A 13,584-nucleotide genomic window follows, 5' to 3' on the forward strand; every position below is an offset into this window, starting at 1 on the left:
ACAGAAATGGGCCCTTGTGTTTCCGTATTGCTTGCCATTCTGCTGACTTGTATGTTGTGTCCTGTTGTGGTTCCGGTCTGAGTTTGATAGGTTTGGGACGGAAGGTGATGTCAGCAGGAAGGGCAGGCTTCATGGCGGGGGAGAAGCGCTGCTGGGGGAAGATCTTGTTCTCGATCATGACCTCATCCTCGGACTGGCTCCCGCTGTCGCTCTCTGTCACCATCTCCTTACACTTTAGGTCGATGTCAGGATCCTGGCCTGGAGGGTCAACTGTGGGTACCAAGTGAGAAATAAGTAGCTTCAACTTTCATAGATCTCACAGGTACAATAGACCACCACATAAAAAAAATGGTGGTTAGAAACAATAGAATCAGTAATCTCTGAGGTATGCACACTTCAGATGTTCAAGACATTCTTGAGAAGGCTTTAGAATAACATTGTCTATGTGCCATACTTTTCTTTTGTCCTTTGTGTTGTATTTTGAAAAATCAAATAACAAGACAGAGTGGGCCAAAAAAAATAGGAAGAAAAAGCTCACCTAAAACGTCGTCATCTCCCTCCTCACAGATCATCATCTGCTCGTCATCGCTGATGGTGTCCTCACTCTCCAGTCTGGACCGGCCGCGACCTGAGAATGGCCCCTGAGACATGACCACGCCTTTACCAGCCTGGGGGAGAAAGTGTGGGATCTATTTATGGGTTCACCACACCACGAAGTGGTGGTGAACCCATATTGCTTTTTCTGATGTTTATTCTCCTCCTTCTCCTCCTCCTGCCATTTTTTAAATGGATTCAGCGTCTTCATTTTAGGGCCTAAGGTCCTGAAATTTGGTATGGAGGTACAGTGGGCAAATACCCCTAGGCGTTTTTTAAATTTTTGTGATACAGGCTTTTAGAATGGTTTTATTTGAGTTTTTTGGCTGTGTTATAGCAAATGTATTACTGTGTTAGTGTGCCGTGTTTACCACGTCTGGGCATGAGTCATCACAATGGAATGCAGGGCATCAACCAATAGGCATGCAGCTTTCCTCTATACTTCTTGCTGATTGGCTGTTGGGATTTAACTTGATTAACACCTGCACAGAGCATTTCCACCTGCACAGAGCATTTCTTGCTGATTGGCTGTTGGGATTTAACTTGATTAACACCTGCACAGAGCATTTCCATACTAACAGTATGTCTTTATTCAAGTGTTTTGGTAGGTATTTCAAGCTTTTCTGCTCCAGCATTGGAATGCGGGGCATGAACGTTTTTTTATTTATTTTGAAAATCAACAGTTTGCATTATGCAATTAAAAATCCTAACCAATAAAGTAGGGAATAGCTATCCAACTGTTGTTTTAGTTGTATGTTACTTCATATTATAGTTATATCAATGTAAATCATTGTTTTCCCTTGTGTTTCTCATTCTTTCCCTGCCATGTGGTAAAATGTGGTGAACCCATCGCTGTATTTGCTCCAAAGCAAATATTGGCCTTTCTAGTTTATTCCATATATTTGCTTGGTTTTGAATTTGTTTCCTTATGCTGGACACTGCCATGAGGGAGGAGGCAAGGATCAGACTATTCAGACAAAATATAACAAAGATACAAATTGCATGATTAATGTCTTACCAAATCCATGTGGTATGTACCTCTATGGGCAACTGGCACTAGCACCAACACCATTTGTATTTGCAAACAAAACTTTGGCAGATAATATCCCTTTGATTGTATAGCTGAGAACCCAGGATATCATAGTGTAACCATACATAGTTTATGCCGGGGTGGTCCTTTGAGCTCTGCTGTGCAGCCTGTAGGTCCTCGGACTTGGCAGCAGAGGCAGGAACAGCTGTGACCTGGACAGCAGCTTCTGTCTTTACTGTTTCTCCTGCAAATGAACAACATGCTTGATTATCACACTGCTGAGACAGTTGTGCTGATTGTTTGGGGTACAATTGTACAAAAGGTAGCACCTAGTCTTACAGAAGGTCAAGGTAGGTACAAATTAACAACATATAATGATACAGAGGGTTTTCAAACGAAGCAGGCTGACCATCATGTTAGTGTCCCTATTTGCATTTCAAGGGGTCATCCATGGTTCAAGAATACAGAGTCTGACATTTTGCGTTTTGCACTTTAACAATTCTTGAGCTTATAATGACTCACTGAAATGCAAACAGGAACACCAAAATGGTGGCAGACACAGCGATAATGTCACTTGATAAACATTCTACACAGAAACAGGAAAGGATAGCAGCCTGATGCTGGTTGTAGAAAGACAATGACAAGTTGTACCACTAGATGTTTGTGCTTGAGTTGTTGATGGTGATGAAGGCAAGTCATCCGACAGTTTTCTCTCCTGCTCCTGGCGACGCCCTCCGCTGCCTGTACTGCTGCTGGACTTCTTCCTCTCCTTGTTGCACCATTTCCAGTCAGGATGTGCTTTGAAGTGAGCCTCCTTTACCTGTGCATGTAATGATAAAAAAGAAAAAACTTAAGGAGAACCTACTTTCTGAATAGAGATTGTTGATAGCACAGTATGACCCTCATACTACAGGAGACCAGTCAATTTCAACCCTCTAATTGTGGTCACTTTTTAGTTGTCCCTTAGATTACTTTCCCCATACACCCAAGTATTAAGAATCCTGTATATAGTGTCCACCTGTCTTCCCTTGAGTGCTCACTGTAAATGGTAAGTTTAAGTGTAAGTACCTAATTGTCAATTCTACACACCTGAAAGGCAAGGTCATGGTATTTCTGTTTCTCTCGAGGTCCGAGCGCATACCACCACTCTCCCAGAATCTTGCTGACTGTGCGGTTATCCTGGTTGGGATGGCGCTGGTGCACAAGTGCCCGATGGCGCTTGCTGAAGATCATGAAGGCATTCATTGGCCGACGGATGTGGTCTTTGTCCTTCTACAGGTAATATGACAGGAAAATGACTGGATCAGTTTTCAACAGTACAAAGTTATCTTGTAACGCTTCCATTTTTGGTAAATGACCCATTTTATCACTGATTGCTTTTGCCAGTTTATATGGCATAAATATTACTTATTGTATCAATATGCATCTCAAACTACATGTAGGTGTATCTTACAAAGCACACATTTACAGACACTGCCATGCAGACTACGAATATTTCAACACATTGAAGTAACGTTATAGCAAATCCAGCAAGTCTAGTGTATGTAACTACCTTTCTTGATCCCCTTCCTTCCTTACAGTCTGAGTCTTTGGGCAGAGCACTCAAGGACTGTGTTCGTCGTTTTGCAGATGGTGGCTTTCTGAACAGGATAACATCAACAATCAAAGTGAATAACTGTATCTGTCATAATTGTATTAAACTTATATTCTCTGTATAAAGTTGTTGAAACAGGTAACAAGCACTCTGGGCAAACATCATGACACAGTTGATGAAAATATAAGGCTGATCTTTATATCTTCATGCATTTAACACTTCATCAGTGAATAACATACATGCAAAGCTGGGTCTGCATAACTAGCAAATGGCTATTACAAAGTGCTAGCCCTGAGGACGAATACTTGACAACAAAACAAATCTGATTTTTGCCTTCACCTTTCTGTGATGATCCCAACATCAAGCTCTAGGTCACTTCCTGCCCCTACAGACATTCTCCTTCGGGGGTGACACATTGACAGTTCACTGTTGTCTTCATCTGCAAAGTTATTCATATGTCAGCAACATGTTTCACTGACTAAGACTTGGATATATATACATCATACAATGGTTTGCATCAGGGGAACAACTTTAATAACATAACGACAACATGAACTTTTTATTTATCATTAAAAGTCTTCTGAGTTAGAGGTGTTGGCCATCAGGTTTCTAGAGGCCTTACCAGTAGGAGTGTTGCTAGAACTAGAAGCATGATTCACCTGTTGTTTTCTCTTCTTGGTCAGGTGCAGGTTGTGTTGTTGTAAATGCTGCTGGTGGCTGCTCTTCTCTTGATGAGTTCCAAGGTTGAAGTATTGGCAGTAGGCAGTGCCAAGGATACACTAGTACAGCCACTGGCTCAGCTTTACTATACACTGAAAATGGGAGTATAGGGTGTTACATAATTGTACAACTACTGTTATGCTACTAGTATCTGGGCAGCTGTAGTGAAGAGCGATATTTCTTTAAGTTACACAAGACTATCAGTTTCTAACAGTATGGTGGTTGGCTCTGGATTTGGTGAGAAGTTTTGTCACAACTTAGTTACAAGGTAATTCTAAACCCGCACTACTTGATAATGTACAGGTCAAGATTTGAATGGGGACTGGTGCCAGGCTCTTTCTTCATCAGGGAAGCGATATGAACAGCAAACAAGTGTTAGAATAAGATCACTACAGATCACTGCCCCCCTCCCCACTGACCTTGACTGAGCTTGAGAACTGGAGGTGATGCACTTTTCTGTGGTCTTGTTTCTGCTGGGGTAGGCTGAGACGGGTTCATGACGGGCAGAAGGAGTGCTAGCGGGGGTGGGTGAGTCGTGGGTTCTTGTCTGGACTGTGTTTGTGTCGTCTGAGTGGACTGGGTGGACAAGGGCTGATTTGGACAAGCCGAATAGTTCTTACTGCTCAAGGCAGGAAGGCTCGGGGCAGTTACCCTAGGTGGGCAGCTTCTACTCGGATTCTCTGGAGCTACTGTAATATTAACTTTCACAGGTGCCTGGCGTTCAGTCTGTTGGATATGGTCTGAGGAGGTTTGGCGGGGGTTCCGACCAAGTTCCTCAGCCGATCGGTGGTGTCTTCTGTGGTGTGTAGGAATAACTGATTGCACTGTTTCTTTGTGGGGAGGTCTCACTACAGGCTGGTGGTGCTCAAATGGGATATGTCTGAACACCATGCCTGAGTCCCTCCCTGGAACACTGGGCGAGTTCAACGTTGAGCTGTTTCTGTGATCTGAGATGGTTTCGGGCAAGGTAGTCTTCTGTGTAACTGTCATGTCTTGATAACGGGCAGGAGGGCTAATGATGGCATCAGCCTTCACTTTACTGGGCGACACCATCACACCTACATCTTGACGTCTCTGAGGAGGACTGCTTTTTAAATGTGGGGTGGTTGTTTCTAGCACAGGCGGGACTGACTTTGACGTGCTTCTGGCAAAGCTGGGACCCCACTGCTTGAAGGTGGGTGACACCAGCTCAGGCTGACCCAGAGGTGCTGGCTGCACGTTCACTGGGGAAAAGTTGACCGGATGGAAACCCATCATGGGGGACAAGGAGTGGGAGCCGGGAGAGATTGGCAGCGGTGTCCCGGGGTGGGGGGAGAAACAGGGGGTGGCCGAACGGGAATTGCTGAGAGAGACGAGCATGTTTGCTGCCTCAGTCTCGTCCATGTCCGAATGCTTTCTGTCCAGTGCAGCATAGCGATCACGACCAGACTGGAGCGAGTCTTCAGTATCAACCTGTAACCGTGCCTCAGCAGGCGGCAACATTCCCTTCTCTGCACCTCCCAAACTTCCCTTGGACTGTAAACCCTTCCCACGCAGGGACAGGTGTCGAGAGCAGTATCCCCGCCGCTGTGACTCCTTGGTGCAGCCGTCCTTGGAACACAGTCTACGCCACTGCTTGCCGTTGAATTTTTTGCGGATACCATTCGGAGTAGACACTACGTCACCCTTCTTGTATTTCAGTTGTGGGCTGCTCGGAGAGACGGAAGAGCTCCGCTTTCCATCAGGACGGATCATCGCTGGCCGCATGTGACTGTCTCTTTTCCTGGAGGGACTCTTCTGCCCCGTGGAGCCTAGTGAAGACATGGATAGCGTTGGTTCCTCCTTTTGGGAGGTTCCTAACATGCCCTCATTTTCAAAAACGTCGTCAGACTCAAAACCGGCATCGTAACGCTTGAATTCATCGTCGGACAGGGTGTCAGAGGTAGCGTGTGCCTCTGCACAAGCCTCCACCACTGCTGCAACAGGGTCTGGGTGGAGAACACGAGACTGGAGGACAAGGGCATGAAGAAGAGAAAGACATTATAGTTAGCAATGTTTTAACATAGTTTGACACACAAAAATTATCACTGCCTGTATCATAACATTTTTGTGGCACATACAAAAGTTTACAACCACATGGGGTTTTCCTAGAATTGTCAAAAAAGGTAACACTAACCGGTTTTCCTCTTGCTGACTGCTCGGTGTTTCTGGAGTTGTGAGCCTGCTGGGCTCGTCCTACCCGGCCTGACTTCCTGTGTCTTCCCACCAACACGTCTGTGTTACTGTTGTCATCACTGTCGTCAGATCCCAGAGTTCTACTCTGTACAGCAGTTTCTGATGCTCGGCTGCCAGCTGATCTCCGATCTACCCTCCTTTTGTCTCCACTCCCTTTCATTGCTGTAGCATTGCACTTTAGTTGTACGGACCTCAATAATCACTCCTTTCGCCAGTTTCTGAAAACAAAAAGAAACATATTCATCTACTATCAACTTGTTGCAAAGCCAGGTTACTTAAATGGAGAATCTCCATAAACAAACAATACATGATCTCCTCAGCCATTATTTTGAGGTGATCCTCCACACTAGCACATATGGTTGTATGTTTCCTACTTTAACATTTGTCCCTCAATACTCATTCCACAGTGTCAAAAATAAACCCCAATGTTGTCAGAACTTGACCTTTGGGTCAACCTCAGTGTTGAGCACTTTTTTCATGTCCCAATTCCCTCAATACCACTTAAGTCTAGTTTTCATTCTATTGCCTAAATTAAGTAAATATACACACAGGTGCAATGATTTTACGTTCATAAATACACACCCTTTTCAAGGAAATGTTTTTGTCCTGAGCACTGCAAACCATTTTGTTGACAACTTCATGAACCACTAAGTGAATGGCCCAGACCAACGGGGCAACCCATACCTTGGACAGCATGTAAGGCTATATTTGTACCTATGGACCAGCTGACAGTCAACTGAGCTTACTAGTATTTATGGGTGGGAAGGCCTGCCTGAGTAATAGATGGCAGGATAAGGGCCAGGAAAAAGTATAGGTCAGAGGTCATGCTGTATAGGTTTGTGGCCTATCCTTTCAAACCTGTAGACACTACACAGGATACCGCTAAAGTGTAGCAGACAATACAGCAACATGATCTGTGCCCTTTTCTAAAATTGTGTTTATTTACCATGGAACATTGAACTTTGGTTGGTAGCAAAGATTACCTCTCAGTCTCAAGCAAAAACCTGACCTGAGCCGTGATGTAAACATGCACTTTATGCCTGACAATTCTAATCTATTTTACAATAGAAAGATGTAGCAAGAATTTTGTCTGGAAGTGTCGTAAGGTGCAGCACTGCCTAGCATGTGCTAATATTACAGATTTGTCATCTTTAAGTCCCTGTAAAAGCTGCCTTGTGTCATCAGACTGGGAGAATTTATAATTTGATGCACACTACCAAATGCACTGGCATAATGCTCACTATCATAAGTTATAACTGCAGTTGAACTTCTAGTCTGCAGCCATTTCAGGAAATCTTAAATAACATGGTTTCATACGAGTCAGGGATTGAGTTATAATATAGCTTCAGTAGACACTGAACACATCTAATATATGGCAAATATTCATTTGCTGTATGTTACGATTTTTACCTCAATTTTCCAGTTGTTTTTATAACCTATAAACCAAATATTATAATGATGTCCAATGTTGACTCATCTCAACAGCAGGGGTTTATGTTCACTGCATACAGATGACTACATGACTAGACAAATCATTCAAATCATATTTCATGAGCACAACAGCAATTACATTTTTCCAGGACACATTAAGGACCAATTATTTTATAACATGATATAAAACAATTATAGCACAATATGTTTACAAACATAGCAAGGGGGAAACTTGATGATTGTAAGGTGATAGCAGAATGTATACAATACATTTATCCCTTTCACATAATTTGTGTCTGGTCCATAAACTAATTACATTCTCAGATGAGAAATTTGACCATAAACTGGCCAAATAAAAATGATTGCTGCTAGCAACCCCCAAATAGGGAAGGTTCAAGAGGCCCCTTAGCCTGCACAAGTTAAAACCTCAAAAGGTCAGCAGTCTGTAACCTGGTATGCTATCTCATATGAACTCATTAACGATTAAGATGTACTGTCATTTATGCAAATACATATCTGATTCAGCTCTAAATGTTCCAAACAAAAAGTATTTCATTAAGCAATCTAAGGATTTCAATGCATTTGTCATTTGGCTGAGATGTGTATGTAACAAACACCAAAATTGCTGTGACCTCTCGCCACAAACAGATCATATACCATGAACCTAATAATATGCTCTGTCTTCCATTGTGTTACTATGACTTTTTTAACCACAAACTCTTTGACTTACACAAAAATTTAAGTGCTTCTTTATCATACATGCTTGTGTATTGAATGCACTAGGAATTCAGGTCTGGGCATGATGTATGGAAGACTTCAAAGGGACCTCTGGGAGGGAGAGGGGTGACACAAAAAATGCACACACACACACACACACACACGCACACGCACACACACACGCATTCACACACACACACGTACAGACACACACTCACACTCACTCACACACACACACAGTGACACACACACACACACACACACACACACACACACATACACACACACACACACACATAGTATATACATGCACACTGTGACATAAACACACACACAGCCATACACATACACGTACACAAACACATACATTGATCATGCAAGTAATGATGGCATCAACTTGATCAAGCATTATTCAACTTCACCTGTATCAACAATCTGGGTTGTTTTTCTACAATTGCCACACCTGACCTCATTCATGGAGAATGTGTTGACTAATGTGTGTGTGGTGCAAGCTCTCTGCAGACCACTGACAATCTGTCAGCCAGCAAACCATTGCTGACCTCACGCTAGTAGTTAACATGTTGTTTAATATTAACTGTTATTTAACATATCGACCAGCTGGCTCTGATGATCCAAAGATGACAGATTTTGATACATACTTGTGGGTCGGAATAATATTGCATGGGTATGCATGCTTACTTCGTAGACCTGACGTCTCTGTATGCATAATAAACGCCTCCTGGACGATTTGCATCGTATGAACTGTCTGCCACGACCTTCCATTTATAAACCAGACATCTATGCATGGGGTTTGCAATTGAAACTTGAGCACCCCCCCCCCCCCTTCCGCCAGCAAAACCCTGCGAGTGACCGGAATACTAGCATGTAATGCAAGGAAAATTGACGTCTCTGCATGCATATTGAATCTACCCAGCAGTATGTAGATCGTGGTGTTTTTCTGTTAATTGCACAGGAGACACCAGGGTGATCTAGGGGATCCAGGAAGCGCTGCTCGCAGACAGAAGCGAGCTGGAGTAAAGGCGATCATGGCAGCTACAATCGATCGCATGCAGCGTAACACTCGTAACCAGCAAAACCCCGCAAATACTACAGCAACGCCAGCTATTTGTGACCCAAACCGGGCGCCAGACCCTGGGAGATCTTGCAATCGCTCTGTCTCACCTACATTTCCAGGACTTCGGCGAAACAGCTCTTGTAGTAAGCCCCACGACCGACCCGAGCTGCAGATCGCAGATCACGTACTACGTTTTCATCAGTTTCCATCACAAAGCAGGCTGTGCCGGGCGCCGATGTTGATTGGTGGGCGCTGCATGAAACAAACAGGGAAATGCTCCGCAGCGCCGCCTATCAATGAATTACTGACAGCCTGGATTGCCCCCAAACAACTAACGCTTCAATCAGCTCATTCATTCAGGACATTAAAATATGCAGAGATTTCCTACATTGCATTGGCTTCCAAGCTGAAAGTACGCCAGGACGATGCACAAATTTTCCCCGTAGCATCGCTTTTGGTACGAATATCGACAAATGCAGGTGGGACGCAATGTAACGTAAACGGTTATTTTTGTTAAAACTGCCCGGTATTGGTCATTGAGAATCGTGCATGAATGGATCGAAGTTGGTATGTTGGCAAGTTTGCCAATGTGATCACATCGCCTTGTGTCTGCACCCCAAGACACTGGACAGCCCCTCATTGAGCTAGGGAAGGCCGAAGGGAATGCCAGACGTAGACGGAATGTCACCTGCGTGCATGCGTGCTCTACCATGACCCGACCCCAGCCGGGGTTACTCTCCAAGCAGAGGTAGGGTCGCTCGGTATTTTGGCAGTATTTTCGCGTTTTTAATACGTCTTTCTACTTTTACGGTTTTTTTTTTTGGTCTTCCTCCCCTTAAGGGGAAGTACTGCCAAAATACCGAGCGACCCTACCTCTGCTTGGAGAGTAAGCCGGGGTGAGAGTTGGGGTAAGGCCAATTGCGTCTCAGATCTGGCTACCCTGCTTTTCAGACACACGGTGGTAGAAAACATGACGGTTTCCACTCACAGCGTCTGCTTGGAAATTAGTTTATGGGGCAGGAGCGGACCGTCGTATTTATATCGGACTTTCATTGATCTCCAAGCAGACGTAAGGTGCGGCTCTGTGTTTTTGTCCTGGCAAGATCTTGTACATCTTTCTAATGGTCAGCGTTTTTATGTCTTTTGGGAGACGAAGAGCTATCAAAGACACAAGTCGCTAGAAAGCCGTGCAAAACGTCAGGAAAAACAAGCGTAGACTATTGGACTGGACTTAAACATTTGCTTGGAATAATTAACACGTGCTAGTACTACTACTGAGAATGAACTTCCAGCTGAATTGCAAGAATTCGACGAAGAACGCACAAATATTTAACGAGTGGAAGAGCAGTCTATAGGATATCGATCTCAACATGACCGGCCACTTAAGTCACTTAATATACACCTGGAAGAGAGAACTAATGTATTAAAAACTGTTTTTGATCAGTGCCTCGTTCAAAATGCCAAACGTCATCATTGCCCATGTCGCTGGTTATGTTTGAAGTACTACTATTAGTATTATTTATAATGTATGTTGAAAACTTGACATTTAAGTCAAAGCGTGTGTTATGACTGTTTTGGTTTTTCTTTTTTTTTTCCTTTATGTTGGCTTTCTTTAGGAGACGTGTACAACTTTGGCTGGTCGTCCGAAGGACCCGAGACTTTTGGTTGAGCGGTTTGATGGTGAAAAAGACCCTATCACACAAAGGACCTCAGAAAAAGTTCAGAGAGGCTTCACTTTCTCCTAGCCTCTACCAGGCTCGGAGAGAGCCTCTGAAATGGGCCATGTTAGAGGTTGTCAAGGACGTTGGTCCACGAAAGAGTGACAAACTGTCCCCTTTGGCGGACCAACGTTTAACTCCACTGGCATGTTTATTTGTCTATTTTACCAATTTCTACTCTTTCCAGACGCCTTCCAAAGCCTGATAGAAGCCAAGTTTCTCCTGATTTAATTTCAAATTCCAAGTACTAGTATTTTACACCACCCTATCATTGTAATTTTATATTGAATAGTTATAAAATCAACGTATTGTTTGAAGTGTATACTATACGGGATATCATATGTCACATCACAGCTGTCTTGCACATTTCATCATATTTACAGAAGAGCCCCCATGGAAATATAAGCAGTACTGCAGTAATGAAGCTTCGTCTCAAAGCAGATGTAGGGTCATTATTTTATGCATAATGTTGAGGAATTTTTTTACATTTTTCTAGTGGTCTCTATCTTTGCTGGACTTTTCTGTAAAATTTGTTTCTATTTCCCTGGCAATATTTTCTTCAAACACTGGACCCCTGCGGAGAGAGGATGTCCCCAACTCATTTTGACCTGAGTCGAGTGAGGAAATTTACATCAAGTGCCTTTCCCAAGTTTAAGGTCACTACATTGGGACCTGTTAGGGATTTAAACCTCAAACATCTTAGTCTAACAACCCTAACCTCTAAGACTACCCGAGCCATGCCACCAGATAAAGAATGCTGTATTACTTGTGTAGCAGTTAGGGATAATAACAGACCACAAACCATATGTGTGTTGGCCAGCATTCTTTATTTCAAGGCTTACAGATAGAACGTCACAGTTGAACACACAATGTAGTGCATGACATGACTCTGGTATAATGTGTAGGCTGGCCAGTTGTTTGACATTGTTGGCGAATACCTGAGCTATAGCTTGGCATTTATATAGAGGGACTGTTATTACGTTACCCCATTTTCTCCATATCCTCTACAATTACTACTCACATGTTCTTGACAGAACATTAAATTTGCAACACCATAGGAAGAAAATACATCTTGCAACGTTTATTCTTGGCTATCTTTAACTGTTGCACAAAGGTTTAATGGGAAATGTTCTATCAGTAAGCATATTGATGCTTTAAGTTTCAACATGGCTCGACATTTGTAGATGCAAACCTGCTAAAATGTAGTAACAAATAAACCAACTCTGCTCTCTTCTTCAACAATCTCAAGTCCTCAACTCAACTCCATTAATTCCAGAGCACTGTTTTATGTCATACAAACTCCACCCTCTACTTTTACGTCAACCCTTAGGTAACTTCATAACACTGGTTATGCATCAGAGGTAAAAAAAGAATCACATTTTATTTTTATTTTATTATTATTATTATTTTTTTTTTTGCATTTGTACAAGCACTTCACACCACCTCCTAATCTTAGCCCCTACAAACCTGATGCTTCACTTAGGCCACACCAATTTGATTTCTTGGTTAACGGATTTTTGAAGAAAAATAATGGAGCGGGCGGGCGAAAAAAAAATTAAAATAAAAACAGGCATAGGCATCCTATTATGGCCCAAAATGGTACGATAGGAGCCAAATTGAAGTCAACATACCAGGCTGGTTCAAAATTAAAAGAATGAATTTTGAACTTTTAATGATACCACTGCATTAAAAGATGGAATAACTAACAACTAGGGCAAAAAGGACTGCTTTCAACTGTTCAGGGCAAAATATGAGCATTTTGCAATTGATTCTGAATTTTTATTTATATTTGCAAATCAGAAAAAAATGAAGCGGGCGAATCCGTTAACCAAGATATTAAATTGGTGTGGCCTTATGGCAAAGAAAATTAATCTCAAAGCAGATTTTGGGGTAGAAAATTGTGACATTTTCCAACAGACCAGCTTTTCTGGCAGATCTTTCCTGGGTTAGAATGCTGTCAGAATAATAGCTAGCCTTTTAGAAAATGATTTATTATTTTCCACACCAACATCTGCAAGGAGGTTAAAAGGAAACAACAAGGCCATGGTTTCATTTCAACCACTATCAGGAAACATCCCTGTGCAGGCTTATCTCGCTCAAACATCTTTCTATTGCAACTATTGATAGGCACAGACCCCACAACACACCAATACAGCAGGAAAGTGGACAAAGTTGCATATAGGTTGGGCCTGGTAAATGATCAGGCATAAATACTGAAGTAAATTGATTAAAGATAAAACATCACACCAACAAGATAATGGCACTCCATATATGTACAGTTCTAGGACTTGGTGCTAGCATCATGCTGGAGTGAAATGGTGGATAAGCAAAACTAGTGAGGTTTTTGGTTGGTGTGACATTCACCTACCAATGACTCTATAACAGTACACAACATTGTACTTTTGTAGACATGGCTCAAGTTTGGCTGAGCATTCTCATGATCTACCATTGGGGAACTGTCAGAATCTCCAAGCAGATGTAAGCTTTGGCT

General features: G+C 42.8%; 1 protein-coding gene and 1 long non-coding RNA gene across 2 annotated transcripts in view; both read right to left on the reverse strand.

The window, feature by feature from the left end:
- Window positions 1-9,646, reverse strand: part of LOC109483656 (protein capicua homolog) — a 17,872-nt gene extending 8,226 nt beyond the window's left edge. The window contains exons 1-11 of the mRNA XM_019786690.1: window positions 9,483-9,646; window positions 6,094-6,370; window positions 4,358-5,924; window positions 3,878-4,030; window positions 3,558-3,657; window positions 3,177-3,264; window positions 2,714-2,896; window positions 2,276-2,444; window positions 1,750-1,868; window positions 539-668; window positions 13-270 (exon numbers count right to left, since the gene is read on the reverse strand). Of these exons, the coding sequence (XP_019642249.1) occupies window positions 13-270; window positions 539-668; window positions 1,750-1,868; window positions 2,276-2,444; window positions 2,714-2,896; window positions 3,177-3,264; window positions 3,558-3,657; window positions 3,878-4,030; window positions 4,358-5,924; window positions 6,094-6,312 (2,986 nt within the window). The 5' untranslated portion in view covers window positions 6,313-6,370; window positions 9,483-9,646. The remainder of the gene's footprint in view (window positions 1-12; window positions 271-538; window positions 669-1,749; window positions 1,869-2,275; window positions 2,445-2,713; window positions 2,897-3,176; window positions 3,265-3,557; window positions 3,658-3,877; window positions 4,031-4,357; window positions 5,925-6,093; window positions 6,371-9,482) is intronic.
- Window positions 9,647-11,903: 2,257 nt separating this feature from the next.
- LOC109483793 overlaps window positions 11,904-13,584 on the reverse strand; it is a 3,961-nt gene continuing 2,280 nt past the window's right edge. The window contains exon 2 of the long non-coding RNA XR_002141035.1: window positions 11,904-12,031. This is a non-coding gene — a long non-coding RNA (uncharacterized LOC109483793). The remainder of the gene's footprint in view (window positions 12,032-13,584) is intronic.

This window comes from Branchiostoma belcheri, unplaced genomic scaffold (genome assembly GCF_001625305.1).
Source record: "Branchiostoma belcheri isolate BF01 breed outbred unplaced genomic scaffold, Haploidv18h27 scaffold66, whole genome shotgun sequence".
In the NCBI taxonomy this organism is placed as follows: Eukaryota; Metazoa; Chordata; class Leptocardii; order Amphioxiformes; family Branchiostomatidae; genus Branchiostoma; species Branchiostoma belcheri.